Below are 23,912 nucleotides of genomic sequence, written 5' to 3' on the forward strand. Positions count from 1 at the left end.
GTTGCGCTATCTGTGCCATTTACACTTAAGTTGACACTCCATCTCCTCTGATGGCAATTTACATGTTTGCATCTTGTTTGGGCCATTTGTAAGGCAAAGGCAAAGTGTCAGGACAGTGAATGAAGACAGAATTTCAGCTCCTAGATTAGTTTTCACTTTTGATACCAAAGCATATCGCTCAGCAACTCGAATGGGATTTTGGAAAGGCAGCTGCAGATACACATACTCTCAAACATGCTGTATACTTTTTGCACATATCTTAACCCACTGTGACATGTGCAAACACGTGGCAACGGTACACTGGAGATATACCCTATGGGCAATTTTTTCCCCTTTAGAAAATTAGACCATATTCATGCAAACATTCTTGTATTGCTGCATCACAGAAATACTATACCAGAGCCCCACTATTCTGGTAATGCCTCTGAGCAGTTAAGAGCACCGAGGCCTTATCTGAATGAACGTGGAGAGAGATCTGAGTAAGTGAGACAGAAAAACCGCCTGTCGAAATCACCAATCAAATCTACTGAACATGGCTTGAAAAAACTGCCAGTTTTGCCTAGATCAATAAGAAAAGCTGTGACATTGTCACTTCATTTATAGCTCGATCCAGACTACCAACACGATCAGCGTCACCAGCTCATTCCAGGGGTAGTGCACAACTGTCACGCTACTACACATTACTACCTGAGGAAAACAAAATGTACACTTCACTACATTTTTATTCAGATTAGGCCTGTCACCACACAGATCAATAATTCACTATTTTTTCGTACCACAGCAGTTGTTGCATGCCCTGGCTGCTCCAGTCTTCATGCCAAATATTGTTGGGGAGGATGCATTGGAGTGTCAGTGTGTGTGAATGTTAAATAGAAAGCACTAAAGCTTAGAAAAACAAGGTGCTTGTATGAATGAGTGAAGGAATGTTGCATAAAGCACTTTGAGAGCTCAGGTAGAACAGGATAGTCCTAGATAAGAACCAGTTCATTTAAAATTTCATTTCCCATTTGAGAAGTCAGGTATATATATATATATGTAAAAACCCAGGATCAACATGCTGCCATTTTGACCATTTTATTGACAGGAGGCATCTAAACAGAGCATACAGAGCTGTGAGAAAAATGAAGCTCAGAGTGGAAATAAACCATTTTTATCACTCAGCGGTCTGCAGGTGTGTTTATTTAAATAACACTGCTTAAAAATGATGTTTGAAGGAGGAGGTCTGGAGCTCTGTGCGCACTGATAAATATACATGTGACTCTACCGTAACTTGTTGTCCACATCTGCTTTTTTTAAACATATGCTGTTTAAAAAAAAAAAAAAGCTCCACCCTCAGTTCATTAAATCCCTGCAGCCATCTGAGGGCACATATGCTGGCAAATCTGCACCCTGTGATTTGAGAAGTGTCATGCCAGTGCGCAGCGCCATTACACACGACAGTGTACTGTTTACCTTTATTAAATCATGTGTAAATAACAGCAGGCTGCTGCAAAGTAATCCTACTCAGTACTGCACACATCTGACTAGTCTGGTATGATTTGGTATTCTGTTGTTTTGGCAGAAGACTTCAGATTAGAGCAGCTGACAGTCCCCCCTCCCCCCCAACGTGGATGGTATAACGTGGACATTTACAACGTTGACATATTTTGCCGTCTCCTATCATTATTGTGCAGGGCCTGCCTCTGCCTGCAGATTTGAGGTGCCAGTGTTCAGGTCGTGCTTCTCTGCACCATCCAGACAACAGTATAATTTCCTGTAGAGGCTTTTTTTTTCCATTTGTTGCACGCTCGTCGTCATGCATCACTGAGATTGGCACAGCTGTTTCAGAGCGATGAGATCGTTGATGTGACCAGATAAGGGTGCATTTATTAACCGTCACACCCTCTGGTTTATATTCCACTTTAAACAACCCCTTTTGCGTATTCTGCTGCTGCACCTACATGAACCGCAAATGCAACAGGTGTGCTTTACACCTGTTGCATTTGCAATGGCTAAGTGAATGCATTTAAATTCAGCTGAGTATTGATACCAAACATCACTATAGTTTTTCTTTCTATGATGCCATCCTTTTGTGACCAAAGATCTATGAGGCCAAGCATGAGACTGACGTTGTTCACTATTATTTATTTTTCTTACCAAATTCCCATGAATGCTAGACACTAAGCAAACAGGAGTAAACAGAGCATTTATGGGATACTCAGTATTTCTGTTAGGACAAGTGTATGAAAAGACCGTTATTTAGATGTCTAGCATTTATACTTGAAAGTATGGGTTTTGGAATCCTTTAGAATCCATCCTTTTGTGTGCATACCAGAAAAACTGGAGCATCAACATGCCTGCTTTTGGAGACTGCAAGTAGTTAAGGTGACCAAGTAGTTGCTGAGAGGTTGAAAGGTTGAACTCTCGATCAGCAACGCAACTGCACAGTTTGCCTCTCTCCGGAAAACTGCCGTCTGCCTCAGACTGACTGCAATCACTCGTCAAAGCTTTGCAAATAATTGCCATCTTGGTTAGACATGCAGACAGATTGGCAACTTGTTGCAATCAACCTGTGTCGTCTGTGACATGGGTCTTTGTAATAGAGGACTTGATTGCCAGCTGACTGCATTCAGGTTATATTCCTTTATAAAAGCAAGGTTTCTGAGCGTCTATGGCTACGTTCACACTGCAGGCGAAAGCGCATCAAATCCGTTTTTCTTTTACCCTATGCGACCCATATCCAATCATGGTATGACAGTGTGAACGGCACAAATCCGATATTTTCAAATCCGATCTGGGTCACTTTCGTATGTGGTGCTGAATCCGATACATATCCGATGTTTTAGAAAGTGACTGCTGTTTGAATGGTCAGGTTGCATTAAATCCGTCTTTTACGTCACTGACACAAGACAGACGCCAATTATCAGCGCCGGAGAAGACGTCGCGAACGCTTCCTGGCTATCCAGTGTAGATGTTAGTGAAACTGTTGGGAAGACAACGTTGGAGAAACGTGAACATTTTATTTGTACTGTATAATCTGCAGATTCTGACGGAAATCTGCAACTATCCTTTGAAGCACCGCTCCTCTAAAACAGCAATAAGGATAATTATTAGGTTATTTACTAGCATAAAGTTGAGCTAATCACCACCTGAGCTTGACTTTGTGGTCTGAATGAACTACGGATGTAGGGGTGCAACGATATTCTTATCGATATTGAACCGTTCGATACAGTGCTTTCGGTTCGGTACGCATATGTATTGAACAATACAAGATTTGTAATTTATTTTATCAACTTTCCTTCTGACGACGCTGTCTGTGTTGAGCGCTCAGTGAATCTGCGTTCGACTACTCCGCCTAGGCTGCACTGTGGAGCGCAGATCCACTGAGCGCTCAACACAGACAGCATCGTCAGAAGGAAGAGCGCAGGGCAAGCTAGCGAGACAGAAGTTAAGCTCTCCTTGCAACATGGCAAATTGAACCTCCCCCACCCTCATTCAGATCTGGCGTTTGGAACTATTTTGGTTTTCATGTGACGTATGACCCTGAAGGTAAGCGCGTCATGGACTAAAGTAAAACAGTATGTTGGATGTGCCACGCAATGCTCAATTACATGGGTGGGAACTAGTGTGTTAGCGCAGTTAGCTCGTTAACGTGTTGGCTGTCTAGCCCCATACACGGGACGATCAGGGGTAGCTCGTTAACGGAGATTTGCCGTGTTGTGGCGTTAAGGTTATTTCAACGAGATTAACCTGAAAGCACTAGTGGGAACACAACGAAAATGACTGCACATTTACGCCGACATCATCCTAGTGCAAAGACAAGTGGAAGCAGACAAAAACAACAAGCATGCATGCTACAAACTTTACCCGAGTCATTTAGACAGCCGTTAGCACATGATTCTCCTTATGGGGACCTGATATCAGAATCAGAATCAGAATCAGAATACTTTATTGATCCCTGGGGGAAATTATTTTTTGTTACAGTGCTCCATTTTAAACCAACATTAAGACAAGACAGACAATACGCTAACTAAGAATAGTACAATATATACATATATATACATACATACATACATAAGTCACTTATAAATAAATATTTGGAAAAGAAACATGTGTAGTTGTAGCAGCAAACAGTGTGTTAAGTGGATGCGTTGTACAGGGAGATGGCCACAGGCAGGAATGATTTCCTGTGTCGTTCAGTGGTGCTTTTCGGTAATCTCAGTCTCTCACTGAACGAGCTCCTGTGACTGACCAACATGTCATGGAGTGGGTGGGAGGTGTTATCCAACATTGTCTTTATCTTGGACAGCATCCGCCTCTCCGACACCACCTTGAGGGAGTCCAGCTCCATCCCCACAACATTGCTGGCCTTATGGATCAGTTTATTAAGTCTGTTGGCATCTGCGACCCTCAGCCTGCTCCCCCAGCATGCAACAGCATAGAGGATCGCACTGGCCACAACAGACTCATAGAAAATCCTCAGCATTTTCTGGCAGATGTTGAAGGACCTCAGTCGCCTCAAAAAATAGAGACGACTCTGGCCCTTCCTGTAAAGTGCTGTGGTGTTTTTAGCCCAGTCCAGTTTATTGTCAATGTGTACTCCAAGGTATTTATAGTCCTCCACAATGTCAACACTGACCCCCTGGATTGAAACAGGGGTCAAGTGTTTCCTGGTCTTCCTGAAGTCCACGATCAGTTCCTTGGTCTTTGCCACGTTGAGCTGCAGATGATTCTGCTCACACCACGTGACAAAGGAGTCGACCACAGCCCGGTACTCTGTCTCATCATCCCTGCTGATGCATCCAACCACCGCAGAGTCATCAGAAAACTTCTGAAGATGGCAGGTCTCTGTGCAGTGGCTGAAGTCTGTGGTGTAGAGGGTGAAGAGGAAGGGGGAGAGGACAGTCCCCTGTGGTGCCCCTGTGTTGCTAATCACCTTGTCAGACACACACTGTGGGAGACGTACATATTGTGGTCTTCCTGTCAGGTAATCAACAATCCAGGACACCAGAGAAGCATCCACCTGCATCGCTGCTAACTTATCACCCAGGAGGGTCGGCCTGATGGTGTTGAAAGCACTGGAAAAGTCAAAAAACATGACCCTCACAGTGCTCGCCGGCTGGTCCAGATGGGTGTAGACACGATTGAGCAGGTAGATGATGGCGTCCTCTGTTCCGAGACGAGGCTGATAAGCGAACTGAAGGGGATCCAGATGTGGTCTTACTATGGGTCGCAGCTGGTCCAGGATGAGCCTTTCCAGGGTCTTCATGATGTGGGAGGTCAGTGCCACGGGCCTGTAATCCTGGGGGCCACTGGGACGAGGCGTCTTTGGTACAGGGACGAGGCATGATGTCTTCCACATCACCGGGACCCTCTGCAGACTCAGACTCAGCATAAACAGTTTATGAAAGACTCCACACAGCTGGGGGGCACAGGTCTTGAGGACAAGGGGACTCACTCCGTCTGGTCCAGCAGACTTGCCTGAGTGAAGTCTCCTCATTTGCATCTCAACCTGGTATTGAGTGAAGGTGATGGGTGGGGGAGGGGTGTCAGGACTCTCACAGGAGGCAACATGTGAAGAGAGAGGCTGGCACAGTGGTGTGGCTCTGGATTCCAGGCTGACTGCAGGTGAGGTTGTGGGGGTGGGAGCAGACACTGTGGTGTCGAATCTATTGAAAAACAGATTCAACTCGTCGGCTCTATTCTCACCTCCCTCAGCTCCCCTGCTGTTGGTTGGCCTGAATCCAGTGATGGTCTTCATGCCCCTCCACACCTCTCTCATGCTGTTCTGCTGGAGTTTCCACTCCAGCTTCCTCCTGTAATTGTCCTTAGCCTCTCTGATCTTGTCCTTTAGTAACACCTGGACCTTCCTCACCTCCTCTTTGTTGCCCCCTCTGAAAGCCCTCTTCTTGTTGTTGAGGAGGGCTTTGATGTCCTTAGTCACCCACGGCTTGTTATTTGGGTAACAATGAACAGTCTGAGCTGGAACAATGGAGTCGGTGCAGAAAGTTATGTAGCCTGTGATACACTCAGTAAGCCCATTGATGTCCTCGGCGTGAGGCTCACAGAGTGTTTCCCAGTCGGTCACCTCGAAACAGCCCTGTAGTTCCGCTATTGCCTCCTCTGACCACCTCCTAACAGTCCTGGTGGTCACAGGTTCCCTCCTCACAATTGGCACATAGCGGGGGGTGAGGTGAATCAGGTTATGATCTGACCTACCAAGTGGGGGGAGGGAGGAGGAGCTGTATGCATCCTTGACGTTAGCATACAGTAAGTCTAAAGTTTTCTCTCCCCTGGTGGGACAGTCCACATATTGTTTGAATGTTGGTAGTGTATTGTCCAGTGATACATGGTTGAAGTCACCCGAGATCACAATAAAGGCACTCGGGTGCTGAGTCTGTAGCCGAGCTATGGCAGAGTGGATAGTGTCACATGCAGCTGTGGGGTTAGCAGAGGGGGGTACATAAACAGCCACCAAGATGACGTGAGAGAATTCCCTGGGTAAATAATACGGCCTGAGTCCAACAGCACACAGTTCAGTGTCCGGGCAACAAATCCTTTCTTTGATTGTTATGTTGGCAGGGTTACACCACCGGTTGTTAACTAAAACAGCAAGCCCACCTCCTTTACGCTTACCGCTAGCGATGCTGTCCCTGTCCGCCCGAACAGTGTGGAAGCCTTCCACGGAAGCATTCTCATCGGGAATGACCTGGTGCAGCCATGATTCGGTGAAACACATCAGGCTACACTCTCGGTATTCCCTCTGACTCCATACCAGTGCTGAGAGCTCGTCGATTTTAATATGTTTAATATTGTGGCGAGCTCAGACAAGGAGGAGACGGAGGTGTCGTTTGGTCTTGCTTCCCGTGAGGTAGCCAGGGAGCACAGCCGTTTATTGACATCTGCAGAAGAACACTGCCGCTAGCTAACTGCTGAGCGCGGCAACCACACAGCAACAACACACAGGGCGCCCTCTGACCCCGGAAGGACACACCGTCGCAGCGAGAGGGCGTCACCCGTCACTATGGCAACATAAACAAAACATAACTGTACAAACAGAACCCCAAACAGCCCTGACCTGCTACATAGCCCCCACCTAAGGGGTCAGTCGTCCCCGACGACCCCATTGCCCCACACAAAGTCCTGCAAATGTCCAGGTGCCTTCTTTCGGCGCACCGGCCGGACACGACCGGCGGGGGAAAAGTCACTCGGGTTAGAATATGGGGTGCCACCATCATCCCACTTCTGATACCAATGTGGCGAGCTCAGACAAGGAGGAGACAGAGGTGTCGTTTGGTCTTGCTTCCCGTGAGGTAGCCAGGGAGCACAGCCGTTTATTGACATCTGCATAAGAACACTGCCGCTAGCTAACTGCTCAGCGCGGCAACCGCACAGCAACAACAACACACAGGGCGCCCTCTGACCCCGGAAGGACACACCGTCGCAGCGAGAGGGCGTCACCCGTCACTATGACAACATAAACAAAACATAACTGTACAAACAGAACCCCGAACAGCCCTGACCCGCTACAATATGCTGCTGAGAATATAGCCCAGAAGAAGCGTATAGTATAGCTTTTATTTTGGAAAGAGCCATTTCTCTGTAATAAACTCTCTTTTCCAAAGATGAGTGATTCCTCAATCAGATACAGGGCTCGCAAAATCGCTAGCCCGACGTCCCGGGGCTAGCGATTTTTCCAGTCGGGCTACCAAAATCTATCTTTGCCCTGCCCGTCGGGCTATTGTAGGAAGGAAAAATATATGTCAATGCTTTTGCATTCTTTCGGAAATGTAGCTGGGTAATTATGTCATTGGCATCGGTGAGCCACTGTCAATATGTGACATATTGAAATCGCGTTTGAATTTGCGCTTGTTTTTTTGCTTTCACTTTGCAATCGCGCAAACTGTGTATAGAGAGCGACAGCACTGATTGGTGAGTGATGATAATTTGTGCACCAATTCCTCTGGCATCGTCTTATCAATCGTTAGCTTACTATGCAAACATGACAAGTGAAATCTCCCGCAGCAAGCTTAAACATATGAGAGGTTGATCACGCAGAGAATCGCTGAGCGTTATGTGTGTGTGTGTAAAAGCAGCAGGATATATATTTTAGTTCTGCTGAGCCAAATAAGACAGGTCAGGGTGAAGAAGTGACAGCCAAAGAAAAGCTTACCACAAAACGGAAAAGTTATGACAAATCAGACTATAAGGCAAAAAGAAAGTGCAGCTTTATGGTTTCATGGACAAAAGAATTTCTGTGGCTGCAATATGACGAGCTAAATAACCAGGGCTGCACATAAGTGGTCCGCAGGTGCGCATTCGCTGTCAAAATAAAAAACACGCACAAGGGTTAGGGTTAAATTTAAAAACTGTACTTTTGAGTTAAAATATATTTATAATTTTAATAAATGACAAATTAAAAAGGCATGAACATTTTTTTTGTATCGAAAAAATATCGAACCGTGACACCAAAGTATCGAACCGAACCGAACCGTGAATTTTGTGTATCGTTGCACCCCTATACGGATGTGCTCATTCATGGTATCAAGACAGTCTGTTAAACTACACTTTGGGCAAGCATGGCATTTAGAAGCATGCCATCAGGTGCTGCGGCATAAAACACTGAGGTTTGGTGTCAGGATTTGGCAAAATTTGTAATACTTATAATGGAGGATGAAATCATGTGCGAGAGAGACGCTTGCTCCTGTACAGCTGCTCTGTCCTTACTGCTTTGTGGTGTGTGCTACCAGTTAATTGCATGTTAACTGCTCTTTGTGTGGAATTTTCTGTCACAGGTGAAGCACATATTTCAAGTCAAAATGAAAAAAAGGAACAATTGAACAGCTGGAAATCTGCATAAATATGTGCCACCCCTGAAATCTGAAGGGCCATTAACAGACTTTATGAAAAGATATACCCCTTTGTCTGCCATGTTATCGCTACCCCTTCAAATGACTTAAGTCTCATTTTCTGCCGTGCTTATCTTCCACATAGAAGCTCACAGGGGGCCACATTGGATCAATATATTCTCCCTAATTACGGCAGAGAAACCAGCAAAAGCAGCAGCAGTTCCAATCTTACAGTACACACACACACACGCAGAAAACATGCTGGGCCAGGTTGCACTGTTCTTGCATGCTGATGAGACTAATGTGCTTTTCCAAAAACAATAAAGAGGTAAGGTCATATGGCATAGGTCACTGGTTGAGGCAGGATATAAAATAACTTGCGAGAGTTTCGTTTCTCGCGTCTGTTATGAAAATGCCTCTCACCTTTAACCCTTTGGCTTTTCGGATATATCGCTGCTAATCAGCCAGGCGGCAGCAGCAGCAATGGCATTCTGGGAGTTGCTGTTGTCTTGGCTGACAACAGAAGTGGACATGCAGATAGTCAGCCAGCCAAACATCTAGCCAGCCACAGGGCAGAATTGCTGTCTACACTGGCCTAATAGAGGAAAAAAAAAAGCACTTAATGTGTTTGTCTAGGCTGTCCAGCACTGTGCAAATGAGTCGCTGTCCAGTTTAGTTAAATGCAGTTCACAAATACAGCGACCCAATTGAAAGCCAGTGACAGAAACTCAAACAGAGGCAGAGAGAGAGAGAGACAGAAAGAGGCTGTTTACACGGCATGCCCTCATTTCTACCAAGCTGTCTCGGGTTCAGAGAGGGTCGCACTGATGACTAGGGAACAGCTGGTAAAAAGGGATGGGGAGGTGGGGACATTTGACCAGGACAGTTTCAGATCAGATGCCATGTTATGATGTGAACAGCTCAGTTTTTTTTAAGCTCAAATACTTTTTGGATGCGACTATGTGCACCAACAGTGTCCTAGTACATGAATCATTTATGTCAGATGGCCCCTATCGCATGCGAGAGGACAAGCAAGACCTGTTTCATTTTAATCATTTGTGAGTAATCGTGGACTTGCACGTCAGATGTACTCAAGTCTGCATAATACTTCTAGAAAAAAAAGAACTGATTCCCATTCAAGCGCTCATATCTCACTAATTGTTTGAGAAAATGTGTGCCAAAATCATCAACTTGAAAATAAAACCAAAATGCGTCTGCGTCGTTATCTTTTATAAAGACAGCTTGTCAGCAAGGACAGTTTCATATTTCAAGCGAGCGAGTTTACCCGTGTGTAAAACTCTGAGCACCGTTTTGGCTGCCAGTTAATCAGTAACTGCATATAAACGTCATCAAAACAGTGAGACCACCAAATATCCCATTAGCTTTCTTAGCACACAACGGACGTGCGCACACATTAAGTGCAAGAATCCTTTCTGCTGCCAGAAGCACTATTATAATCTTTCATACACTGTGGTTGAGGAGCATACATAATTTGAATAACAATAGGTTAAAGCAATGCAATTTGTATACAGGCTAAAGGAGGGGCACACTGCATTAAAAACAGAGTGTCCGATACAGAGCGCCACACATTAAAAAGGAAAAAAAGTGCCAAGTATTGGCTTACTGTATAAATGCCAGAGCAAAACTGTTGATGTCTGAGATAAATGGTGGTCTGTGAGCTCTGAACTCATTAGTCAGGAAGAAAACAATCTGCATTACATGTCAGCTTATTGGCAAGCAGCAATCTGCTGTGGGAGTGGAGGTGGGCTGCCCCCCCCCCCCTTTTTTTTCCCATTTCACACCAAAGCAAGTCAGCAAACACAGAGAGTTTAAATCAGAACAGAAGCAACAGAAAGAAAGTCTGCAGTGATGCACACACAGACACACACACAAACAGCAAACCTCATGTGTTAAAGTAACCGTGCCCGACATCAAATTTAAGTTAATGCTTTCAAATGGAACACGAGTGCATTTATTAAATATTAAGTTAAGCCAAACTCGACTGTAAGTGCAGTAAGTTCACAGAGTGTAGCACAAACCCGAGCCTCAGCGTAGCTGGTTAAGCCAGCCGCCCGTGAGGAAGCTGCATGGTTGCCTCTCCTCAGAATGAGGCGGATTAGAGTTGGTCTGCCAGCTGCCATGTTTGGAACAAGCGTAAGTGAGGTGAAGGGTGAAAGGTAGACGATGCGTAGTGAGCTGCAAATAATTAGCATTTACTCAAAGAATTAGCCTAAGCTGTATAATTACGGCGAAGCACAAACACACATTAAGCAGGTTATGTGCAGCCTACTGCATGCTCGTAGAATCATATTTTATATTCTTTATATACTATGATAAGATGCCACCTGTGCGACAAGTCCAGTCATGAAAAATCCTCGCTACTAAATATTCAGCAGGCAACTGTTAGTGGTATTATAACAAAGTGAAAGCACAGGGAACAACAGCAACTCAGCCATGAAGTGGTTGACCACGTAATACCACAGAGTGGGGTCAGTGGATGGTGAGGCACGCAGCGTGCAGATGTCGCCAACTTTCTGCAGAATCAATTGCCACAGACCTTCAAACTTGATGTGGCCTTCAGATTAGCTCAAGAACAGTGCATGGAGAGTTTCATGGAATGGGTTTCCATGTCCAAGCGGCTGCATCCGATGGATAAGTCTGAGTTTGGCGGTTGCTAGGAAAACGGTACTTGTCTGAGTACACTGTGCCAAATGTAAAGTTTGGTGGAAGGGGGTTATTGCATGGGTTTGTTTTTCAGGCCCCTTAGTTCCAGTGAAAAGAACCCTTAATGCTTGATGAATTAGAGCGGAGACGGTGGCCTTTTCGTCCAACATCACTGTCTGACCTCACAAATACACTTCTGGAAGAATGGTAAAAAAAATCCTATAAACACGCTCCTAAATCTTGTGGAAAGCCTTCCCAGAAGAGTTAAAGCTGTTATAACTGGAAAGGGTGGGCCAACATCATATTAAACCCTACGGATTAAGAATGGCATGTCACTTCAGTTTATATGTCTGTGAAGGCAGACGAGCAAATACTTTGGCAATATAGTGTATGTCGGTCTCCGTATGTGTCTCAAGTGGCCAATTGTGATGAGATCTTATCCTGTTAAATAGCAAATGCATTATTTTCTTTTGCCGACCCCAAATCCCAATGTGCAGGACAACAACAGCACTACAGGCACAGCTCAGCAGGCTTCATGTCCTGTCACCTGGAGTTATCACGAGTCAACACAAACCATGATTAACAGGGCTTAATTTTTAGCTGCGCAATCGGCCATGAGATTCATGTAAAACAAATGACTAATAATAGTTGTCCGTACTGAACCTGTTATAGCGATCAACAAAACGTGTTGTTGTTTTTCCACAGCAAGAAGCACATCAGTTGAGTGGGTGATCCTTTTGTGTGGTCAAGGACTCATTCGCATGCAAACTGCTAGAAGAATTGGCCATATGTTGCCCAAACTTCCTCCGAATGTGGTCTGAGCTCAGCGTGTCCTCTGTGTGTCATTGGCGCATTGGTACTTAGAGGAGTCTGCTTGTGATCAGATCACCAAGGAAACAAGTTAGTTAACAAATTAGTGCCAGTTATGAAAGGGACCTTAAGGACACAAATTAACACATTGTATATCATTTAAGCTTAAATACTTGATAACCACATTTTAGCTGTGTCTGACCAGAAAAGTGTTTTTCTTCTCCTTTAACTCCCAACAAGAATGTCAACATAGCCTAATTGAAAACCACAGTTAAGGCACTTGAGATATTTAGTTCATGGCTATTGTACGTATTAAAAAGTGTATATTGTCAAGTGGCCTGTTTTCTCAAAACAAACCTTTTTTTCAATCCACTGTCATCTAACACACCATCACAAGGCATCGCCACCCTTTCCCTCTGTAGATATCATAGCCTATCATCCCTCTTCCCCTCCCACAACAATGCCTATCAACAGAAAATATCAACATAGTGCTGTGAGACATGGTTGCATATCTAAACAGGTCATCATCGTTACCACTGTAAATCCCTTCATCACCTAAAACACACACAGCAAAGTTCCTTTAGCATGAACACGTCTCGGAGATAGAAAAGTCCAGGGTGTGAGGATAAAGTCGAGGGAAGCAGGAGCTGGGTCTCGCTTGTGGGCGAACAATGAAAGCTGGCTTGTTGTCTCATTATGTCTGCCTTGAGCACAGATGTGGACAAAGGACTAATGAGGACACATAACTTATGTGCTGCTGGAAAAAAACAAAAAAACAAAACAGACTGAGAACAAGAAAACAGTGTTTCTGAACTACAGAGGATCTGAAAGTTGCCGGGAGGTTATTTTCAATTAGCAACACGTATCCAGCACAACTTACACTCTGTGTGCATTAGCCATTATTGCCAAAGACGAAAACACCAAATGTGGATTGAATTTGAATAAACAACTCCCTTTTGATGATGTTTTCTAGAACACAGCCAGTTGGCATCTTTAAGATGAAGCAGAAGGGCAGAAGGATTTCTGAATGTATCGCTCCTATTCCCTCCTTTTAACTTCATCCTTTATTTCCTTTAAGAGACAACGATCGTGATCCAGGTGGCAGTACACATTTCTGAATGAATCTTATGAATCAAAGCTGATGCAATGATCTGATCTAATATTTGAGAAATGCAGCCGGATTATTCCACCTAGGATAAGGATAAGACAATGAATGGATGGATTCTTAGGGACATTGTGCCCTACAGATATTTTCTTCCTCTCTATAGGAGACAGGACCTGGTGGTCAGCACCAGATGTCAGCAGTAATGTCACAGCAGTATCGGGCTTGCAGAAGGCTCAGCCTGTGAGAGTTAATTTATCTAGATGGGATCCTGTCTTGGCTGGTTTGGTTCAAGGTGGAGGCGGAGCAGCCAAGTGAATCATGGTTTGTTTGGTCATTTTGAAAGTATCTATGCAAGTGTCCTAAAACAGGAGGTACTCAGGCTAGAATGACACAATAAATCTCAGTCTATGGTCCATTACAGTTCAGACACAGCATTAAAGGAGTTGGAATGGAGGTGGGTTGCAAAGTAGTCTGCAGATGCAGCAGAAACTGTAAGCAGGCTAATGCTAAAACAGCTTTACCATTTTGAATGTGTATAAGGAGATCAGCTGAGCTACATGGATGAAGTGAAGAATCTGGCATCGTGGTGCCAGGACAACCACCTCCAGCTGAACGTCAGCAAGACCAAGGAGCTGGTGGTGGACTTCAGAAGGGGTCAGCACAGAGACTACAAGCCCATCATCATCAATGGAGCTCCAGTGGAGAGGGTGCAGTCCTTCAAGTATCTTGGTGTCCACATCTCCTCAGACCTGACATGGGCTGCCCACATTCAGGTCCAGACCAAAAAGGCTAGGCAGCGCCTGTATCACCTACGACAACTGAGGAAGTTCAGGGTCTCTCCAAAGATCCTCAGGATTTTCTATACAGGTGCTGTGGAGAGCATCCTCACACAGAACATGACATCGTGGTTCGGGAACAGCTGTGTGAAGGACCAAAAAGCTCCCCAGAGAGTGATCCGTACAGCAGAACGCTGCTGCAGGATTGCTCTCCCCCCACTTCAGGACACCTACACCAGGAGATGCCGGACTAGAGCAGTGCAGATACTGAAGGACCCGTCCCATCCTGGCAACAAACTGTTCCAACTTCTGCAATCTGGTAGAAGGTTCCGCATCATCCGGGCAAGGACAGAGAGACTCAAGAGGAGCTTCTATCCCCAAGCCATCCGTGCCCTAAACACACACACCCGCCCTCTCACATCATCTATAATTGACTGAGACAGGACTCTCTTCCAGACACTCTAAACCAAGGCACAATGTACATTTCAATTCCTTTAAATTTAAATATGTTTATATTGTCTATCCTGTAAAATAGTCAGATATCTATTCATATTAATGTACAGAATTCACCTGCTTGCTGCTACTACTGCACATTCACCCAGTGTATATACTATATATATATATAATGTTTTTTATATAATGTCAAATGTTTTACATTTCACTGTGTGTTATACTTGTATAACTATGCATGTGACAAATAAAGAACCTTGAAACCTTGAAACAGGCTGGTGACATGGGCTGGCACTGAGATCAGCTAATCTGCCAACCACTGACTAAGGATATTTAAAATATTTCAGCGCACTTTGTGCGCACTAATGGGATTCTCGTTTACGTGCCCCACCCTCCCTCCCTTCTTCTTCTCCATTCTTCAACTTCTTCACTTCTATTTAGTACGTGGGCATCTGCCAAGCCTGGGAGCCATCGCCAGTCCTCTTCGAGGTCTTCCCCAAACCGCAGCTCAATTCATGTCAAAGCATTCACTTTTACCTACTAAAACGCTGTCAAACTTAAATGAGGATGTGGGCCCAGCTAGTGAATTAAAAATACAAGTTCATTAACGCAACATGCCATCATCAGAGATTAAAGCAGTGTTTCTAGGCTTTTACTGTTTACTCGTAACCCTGTGTGTAAAAGCAGTTCCTTACAACTCATGACCTTTGTTACTCCACTGTGGGAAACACTGATCTAAAATGCCAAATTCTGTATAACAGAAAATAGTTGAAACTTGCTTTCCCTCAGTCGGCTGCTGTCACAGTGATGTATTAACAGTTTAACGGTGCCTCAGCCTTGGACCCATGGTTTTGAGTTTTTGTGGGATGGTGATTCCTTTTGGATTTGAGAATCACTTGTGTTTGAATTTTGTTCCCTTTTTATGTAACATAGCTTGTATTGTGTAGATTTTGCCTACACAATACAAGATCATTTATATCTTCCAGCAGTCTCTTGTGTATCTTGGTTAAACAGTATTTAGTCAGTTGCCTTTCGTGTTCTGTCCCACTCTTGTCTCGCTTCTATGACTTTGTCCTTTAGCATCTCCTCTGTCCAGTTGGTCTGGGTTCTCCCGTTCCCTTCTGTCTTTTTTCCTGTTTTATTTTGTTAGCGGTTGTTCTCTGTGTCTTAGGTTAAGTTTGAACTTTTATCTCATTATGTTAGTTCATGGTATTCCTGGTACCCAGATTCTCTGCTTCTGACCTGCCAATGTATCAAACTTTTTTTTTAGCAATATGAGTAACTGACATTAAAGCTGGATGGCTTTCCATCCAGATCCATGATCTGCCTACAACACGGCCAATCTGTCAAATCTTTCATTGGTCAATTTCTTTTGCTTCTCATTCTTAAAAAGCTGTTAATATCACCCACCGATACTGTTTGGGCTTTAATGCTAAATTCTGCACTTGGTGGATTGTATTGTAACTAAAGGATCTAAACAATCAGCCTACCATGACTCTTTCATCTGTCATCATCTTCTCATTAAAGCCATCATCTGCAAACACTAAACAGTACTACAAACTTACCCTTACACTGTATGACTCTGCCGTGTTTAACCAACAGGTCTCCTGTTTCGCTTGAGGATAAAACAGAGGATCCACCACTCTATAGGAATCCACTTCCCTTAACATATTCGTTATATTGTTTACAGTGCATGGGGATATATCTCTAAACAGCTCTTCCCTTATTGGACCTCGCCCTTGGGCCCTTTGTTATGATTGGATACTTACAAAAGCCAGCCACCCACACCATGTCTCTCTTTCGTTCTAAAGGTCTGCTCCTGCATATTAAACAGTCTGGACCGCTGCAGCAGTAAAATGCATGAACTCCTTCATCGACATTATCTCCTCAGGAAATACATGCATAAATAAATGAATCCTGCTACCTCCGAGACAGCACACCATACTCAGCGTGGTTACAGAAGAGGGGTGTGTCTGGTAGAAGGGGTTAAAAGGTTGCTGGGAATGTGGGGTTGAGGCTTGTCACTGTGATGAAGACTGATGATGAGGCTGCATTTCTGTAAACGAGTGAGTCAGCCCTCCCTTCAGTCAGATAGACACAGGCTTGCAGGAGGCAGATGGGGGAGGGGAAGGGGGGGGGGGTGCAAGAGGAGGAGGCGGGACAGAAGGAGGGAGACAGAGAAATGCATGGGAACTGTCCCCGGTGCTGAAATCTGTAACGGCTGCATTGTAACAGCTTCATGTTCAGCCCAGTGCAGGAAAGAGAGAAAGAAAAAAAAAATCCAAAATAGAGGGAGACTGTCTTTTTTATACCTGACCCACATCTGAAACAACTTGTATCACTAGTTGGAATGTAACAGGTCAGCGCCGCCTGCCTTCCAATGTCAAAAAAAGAGAAAAAGTAAGGCATTTGTTACACCTACACCAAATTTTCAAAATCCATTGCATGGAGGAGTGTAATATTTGCCCAAACAAAAGCTCAGAGGCTCTTGCAGTTGAGGTTTTCCACACTGTCCAAAAGTCATGTCTTTGGCATTCTGATCACAAAGCCAGGGGAGGATATTCTCTACCGTGTAATTCCTTCTGAGCCAAGTCAAAAAGATTCTCATTAGAGTGCTTTTTATATTCCAAACATCAGTGCCCAGGGACAATTGTATTAGGCTGCCATGCTATTTGTAGACTAATCATCTCCACACACAGACACAGTAAGAACTCAATGGAAAAGAAAAAGTCAAGATCAACAGGAATGGGATATTTCAATGTCCAACATCCACCCACCCTGCATGTTCTTTGCTAACCCTGACAGACACTTCAACTGCACACTGCAGACAGTTGATATAAAAGCATTTCGGGGTCAGATGTAAGGGAGGTGATACAGCTATGCAAGACACCAGCATGATGGCTAAGCCATGACTTGACACCCAGGGAATAAAAAACACATCACGGTCACCTTGTTTAACTTCACCCACAGCAGCTGAAATGTGGAACTCTGCTCAACTTGTTACTCTGATTTTGCTTTAGAACACCAAAAGCAAGAGCTGAGCTTAAGCTGGTCGCTGTGCTTTTACTGCATTAGTCACAAACGGTGGTTTCACCGATGGAGCCCCCCCCCCCCCCCCCCCCCCCTTGTGAATACTGTAAATTAAAAATGGTCAACTTGCAGTCGGGCTGTAATTGGCAATTCCCCTCAGATTGACATGCAAAAGATTATGCAACAGGTTTAGTACTTGCAGAAGCCACCCTGGGCTATAAATATCCCTGTTGCAATAGTACAGTATTTTAGATGAGACCATCAGGAGAATGATGTCACAAGTCCGTAAATAAAAGGTCCTTCTTTCTTGGGCACTGCAGAGAGCAGGCGGGTGTGGTGACTGCATTATTAGACGCGCAATCCCCGGCGCGAAAGCTCACATTAGACCACGATGTGGACATTCCCGTCACGGCTTTCTACCATCGCTATGACTACCTGCTACTTATCGTACGTGTCTTGAAGTTCAAATCATTCATCTGCAGCCGGGAAATTTGAGCAAAAATAGAAATAATAATAAAAATGCCGATCTAGCGTTTATTCTGACAGTCACAAGGTGCCCACTGACGGTGCGCCTGCCCAAGCCTCGCGTTTGATAGAGAATACATGTGCAATGACAATCTGACATCTGCTCTCCATCTGACAACAGCTCAGTGTTCTCCACAGACACCCCACTCCCCCCCTCGAGCAACACCCCCACCCCTTCTCCACCACCACCACCCCATGCCGTTTTTATGTGCCGCTTTTCCCCTCGTGCCCCACTCTTTTCCCCCCCATTCCTATGCGGCTGTTTTTTCTTCTTCTTCCTTTTTTCTCCTCCATCCTCGATCCAGCTCATTTCCACACTCGGAACAACAACCAAATTGAACAGCGGCTTCATAAAATATGCAGATAAAAGGAAAGACAAAAAAAGAAGCAACTCGGAAAAGCACCGACATCTCAAGCACAACACTTTTCATGCTCTGCCGAGGACTGACCTCCCAGTCTAACGAATGCCACTCTTCGGTAAACATCCGGAGGATTTCTTTTCATCCAAAAAAGCGGACCAGGCGCAGCAGCTCTATGGAGCGACTGGGCGATGCGATGCCATTGCGCTTTTGGTATTATCCTCATGAAATCAATTCGAACAGAGGGACGTCGTCGGAAGAAGGCATCTCGTCGGCGTCTAGACCAACTTGAGCGACACAGATGAACGATCCTACGCTTTGCAGTCCAACATTTCTTTTCTTTTTTTTCTTTCTTTTTTTTCTCTCTGCGATGGTTGCAACCAATTAGCACACCACTTGCGCTCGGAGGCGAATAGCTCCTGACAAGGCGCTCCTTCTCTTGAGCATCGCTTCTATTTCAGCTGCTGTGCTGCTTTTTGGAAAAAAGGTGGCAGACTATACAACACCCGCAACTTTCCAGGATACGGGGTGGGGGTGGGGGGGGGGGGGGGGGGGGAGAATTTTTCTTTTCTTTTTTTCTTTTTTCTTTTTCTTTTCTTTTTTCTTTTTCTTTTCTTTTTTTTTTTTTTTAGCATAGCGCATACTCCAAAGCCAATAAATCCCCGTAACGCATTTGACAAATCCTTTTCCCTCTGCTGAAGAGGAGCAACAATAAAAGGAAGCGTTTAAAGGTCCCTTCTTAAAACACGTGACTCCAGCCTATTCCACGGTGAAAACAGATGCATTTGATCCATAACAGGCCTTAAGCAGTGGAGGAAGCATTTATGTAGTGGTTGGGGGGAGGGGGGTCATGGTAAAAAAAAAAAAAAAGAAAAATGAATGACACCGGTACCACACAGGAGACTACTCACCATTAGCACAGCAAAGTTATTATGGTGGGTGCAATGAATGGTGGTCGTGTTGCCCCCGGAGCCTGTTATGTGGCAGCCCTCTGCCCTCCAGCCACCGTGTCCATCCAGCAGGTCAAAATCCCAATAGGCTGCGGTGGGGTCTACACCCAGCGCGAAGTGCCTCAGAGCAATAGTAACAGAGTGCACGGCGCTCCCGAGGCTGCACCCATCTGCAAGGAAAGCAACACATTCAGTAAAGGAAATCATGTGGAAAGTCTGTAAGTGCTGTGGCACAAAAAAAGCATGGGCATGAGAGGACGAACCACCCCCCCCCCCCCCCCCCCCCCCCCCCGGCCGCTATACACACACACACATGCACACAGGCTAGACAAGTGTCAGACAGCTGACTGCAGGTGATAGACTGGTGTGTGAAGTGTTGCAGTTAACTTTCATTTCAAATCGAACCAAAAAATAATAATATTTTTGCTAAAACATGGTGTGTTTTCGGACATGATGCAGCAGCGGAGTGTGCAGGGTGATCTGAAGCACGCGCTGCTCTCTTTAATCAGAGTAAATGAAACCGCAACAGAGTTCTTTCATTTATTCCGGGAATACGCACAGGAGCGGTGTGTCAACATGTTGCGCAGAGCAAACTGATGGACTACGGCTATGTCCGCGTGTGTGTGCGTGTGTAAAGCATGTCCGTGTCGGCAAATACAGCACGGCGTTGACATCACAGGCATGATGATAAAAATGGATTTCCTCTTACCTAATTTGGTGAAAGCAACTGGTGTTGAAACGCTCCTACGCTTCCCGTCGTCTGCGAGATTTGACGAATTGCCGGTGCAAGGGAAGAGTTTCCCATTGCGAAACACAATAAACTGCAGCTTGCAAGTGGAGTTATCAACAGATTGCAACGGCGAGGAAGAGATAGGCGTACCAGCCAGCGGTAAATGGATTGAGGCGACTGCCACTGAGTTCTGCGGATGGAACAAAAAAGAAAGAGAGAGAGAAGAAAATAAAAATTAAATAATGTGTCGGTGATGCGCTGTGGGAAAAAAACTCTGTTAAAAAAAAGAAAGAAGAAGAAAAAACTGAAAAAAAAAATCCTTTCCTCTCCGGGAGTGGAGGCGACCATAGACCAAAAGTGACCAAGGGAATGAGAATCACGTTTGAAGCGCTCTAGTGCGCCTATTTGGTCAAGCTCCCTGCCGCAGAGGTGGAAATGGTTCTTACCATTTCAGCTTGAGGGCACATCAACACTGCAGCTTGATTTAAAGAGACAACCGGTCTGACTTTATCTTCTTTTTAGCAACTGTAAACACCAAAGAACACAAATAACATCCCTGGCAAGATTTCTTTTTTTTTTTTTGGGGGGGGGGGGGCACAGCTTGGGAATGCCAAAGTGAAGACTCTCGCCATCTTTAAGCAGAAGTAAATCCAAACTGTAATGTAAACCTGCCTGTAAAATAAAAAAATAATCCCCACCAGAGTTGCATTCAAGATCCACACTCCCTCTGATTTGTTATGACCTGAAGCAGATCATTTTATATTCTGACCAAATAACTAAGTAGCCCATACTGTCCAAGAAAGTCTGAGCTACAATCAAGATCCAGCAGCCCCACAAGAGCGGCATGATTACAGCTTCGGGAACTTTGGCAAAGCTCACGATTTAGTAACTTGACATCCTGGTGGACAGAAATGTTGCTCAAGGGTGTGTGGACCAGTGAGTGACTGCATTTAGGACAGGACAGGCAGCACTTAGGCTGCCAAAGAGCAAGTTTAATCAGAAAAAAAGGCTTCCAAAGTGCCACTGTCAGCATGTGTGGCCACACACACTTAACTCTGTGCAACTGATATATCTGCATCAGCTCATGAATTCCACATGCCATGCACAAATACAGCGGAGGGAAGTGTGGCGTGCTTGGAAAGTTAAGCAAACGCGTGTTTAAAAAGAAAAGGCTTTCTGCTGACATTATCTGAGCTGTGATTTTATTCAGAAAAGTGATAATTCTCTAGTCAGGGACCTTCATCAGAGTGTGAAGCAGCGATTAAACAAGCTGACATCTTTGTTGTTGTTGTTGTGAAGAAGTGATTACAACAGAAAATGTTCTTTCAAATGAAGCCAGCACCTTGAGTTATTAACAGAATTTGCGCGCCATGAACAGATTTCTCGGAAGAAGCAAAATGACTGACCCCGCACATTGATTCATCCCTGATGGAGAATGATGCTAATGACAAGGCTGCTGATGATACCCCTTCATAATAGGCATAATGACGGCATCTTGCTTGCGGCTTGCTTTCCGAATGCAGTCTGTTTTTAATCAGCTTTCAATCGCTTCACCCTCCCTGGCGTGAGAGGATCAGCACTTTGAACCTAAAGGGGAGGGAAGCTTCCTGCCAGAGATGAATGTGGATGCACGGAAAGTGCCCTTACAGTTAATGGGTAGCTGCTTAGTCAGATGTTCAGCCCAATCAATGCCGAGGAGGAAGATAGCCAAATTTCTTAATCGAGTTAATCAAGAGCTTCCTTGTCCAGTATTATGTTGATTACAGTAACCGTGGCGTTTGTCCAGCCTTTTATTCTGCTTTGTCCTGATCGTCCTGGTTCCTTCTGTATCCTAGAAAATAAATATACACGGGTGCCAAAGAGCAGCTGTGTGCTTAAGCACAGTTCTTTTTACGTCCGAGACACCACGGCAGCATCAGCTTTGTTAGCTATTTGTTTCTGCATTGACTCACTCTTGAAAAGGTGTTGATTTTCACCCTGCAGGGTGTGTATGCATGTGTGTGTGGAGGGAGAGCAAGAAAGACAGAGGATCTTTGCCTTGAAATTTATGTTGCATCATTTCCTTTCTGTGAGCAGCTCAAGCTTGGCAGTCTGTTTCCAAGACGTCACAGGATACAGACATCAGGGATGGAGTCAGGGAGGATTTCAGCCTAGGTGACGATCTAGGTGGTGTTAAACACAGGCCCTGGCATGCTATTCGAATGCAGTGAGCACAGATTCCGAGTGACCCATCATCCCCAGGGGAAATGTTTTCAAATCGCACAAATTCAAAAAAGAAACCTTATCTCGTATACTTGTCTCTGCATCTCTTCCTACATCTGTTATCCCTTTTTATGTGGCGTATCAAAGTGATTTACAGCCCGGGGTGTGTGTGTGCGCCATAAGCCATGGCGTGCGTAAGGTCCCATTCTCAGCAACAATCTATGTTCCTCCTGAGCAACCTAAACAGCTACATTTCCTCAACCCCAATGCCACCAGGGACCTCACACTTCAGAGTTGATTTAGCTGGTTGTACCTCAGCTGCCTGACCTTCCTCCAAGCCCCTCCCTTTTTTAACAGGGCAGCATGCTGTAGTCTTAGTAACCATAATCACACGCTCCCCTCCATCTCTCATTCTAGCCTTCCCCCTGCTTATTCTTTTATTCTCTTCCTTATAGAGGGCAGTTAGGTGAATGTCAGCAGTCACCTCCTATTTCAAGCTGTTCCTTGCTCGTCCACCTCCCTCCCTCCAGCCTCCTCCTGCCTGCTCCTTGATGCACAGCCCTGCTTGATGGAACCACCAAGCTGCAAAACAGCCTGCTGGGCAAAACACAACAGCGGCGTTTGACCTGGGGTGGCCACCAAATCACAGCATAAACATCGTGCTTAAACACAGATTCCTGACTTTACAGGAGCGATTGCTATTTAGACAAAAGAGGTGGAAAATTAGGAGAGCCACTTTAGTGTGCGATCCAAAATTAGAAAGAGCCACAGCTCTGTGCCTTTGTAGATATATCTGTGGGAGCGATACAGCTATTTATTTGCGCGGGCGGAAACTTGAAAATTAAGTATGAATGGAATGGATTTAGCTCAAAGGGCAGCTTGCTGAGCTCGCCTTCAGCCAAGAAGAACTGCTGACAAGCACGATGGGAGACTTGCATAATTTTTCTGTTTCTTTTTTTTTCTCATAATCATTGGCAGTCCAGTCAGCACAGACGTGGTCAAAGGCGCAGTGTCCATGACAAATAGGTAGACATCAGGAGACTTCAGGGGGATTGTTTCTACCCCTTATGTTTTAGAGTGATTCTGAAAATAAATCACAGTTTGCTCAGAAACATTTTTTTTTCTCTTTAAACAAAAAGCTTGTACACAGGATGCTGCCAGAGCTTATTCAATATTTGAACACACTTGTATCTCCTGACACCGAAAATACAAATAAAAGGAAACACGGCTCTACAGCAAATGACTGCTGCTCGCGAGATTCAAATGCGTTTTGCTCTTGAGCAATTTTACGCCGTGGCGTTGTTAGCGTTACCTATCAAGACAAATTAAACACAATCCCACACGGTTGCCATGCCAACAGGAATCTGTTTCCCCCCCTACATGAGTTGTGTGGCGTCGTCGTGTTGTGTTGGTTAGTTGGTTGGGTGGGGGCATTTGAGCAGATATGAAGCAGGAAATCAGCGTCTTTGGAGAGGCTGAGCTG

General features: G+C 45.0%; 1 protein-coding gene across 1 annotated transcript in view; it reads right to left on the bottom strand.

Moving 5' to 3' along the window:
* Positions 1-23,912, bottom strand: part of adgra1b (adhesion G protein-coupled receptor A1b) — a 199,487-nt gene that overhangs the window by 47,655 nt on the left and 127,920 nt on the right. Inside the window, exons 13-14 of the mRNA XM_085428849.1 lie at positions 20,207-20,417; positions 19,459-19,667 (exon numbers count right to left, since the gene is read on the bottom strand). Coding sequence (XP_085284975.1) covers positions 19,459-19,667; positions 20,207-20,417 — 420 coding nt within the window. The remainder of the gene's footprint in view (positions 1-19,458; positions 19,668-20,206; positions 20,418-23,912) is intronic.

This window comes from Rhamphochromis longiceps, linkage group LG13, assembly GCF_057381845.1.
Source record: "Rhamphochromis longiceps isolate RC_006_pf linkage group LG13, R_longiceps_female_GT1.1, whole genome shotgun sequence".
In the NCBI taxonomy this organism is placed as follows: domain Eukaryota; kingdom Metazoa; phylum Chordata; class Actinopteri; order Cichliformes; family Cichlidae; genus Rhamphochromis; species Rhamphochromis longiceps.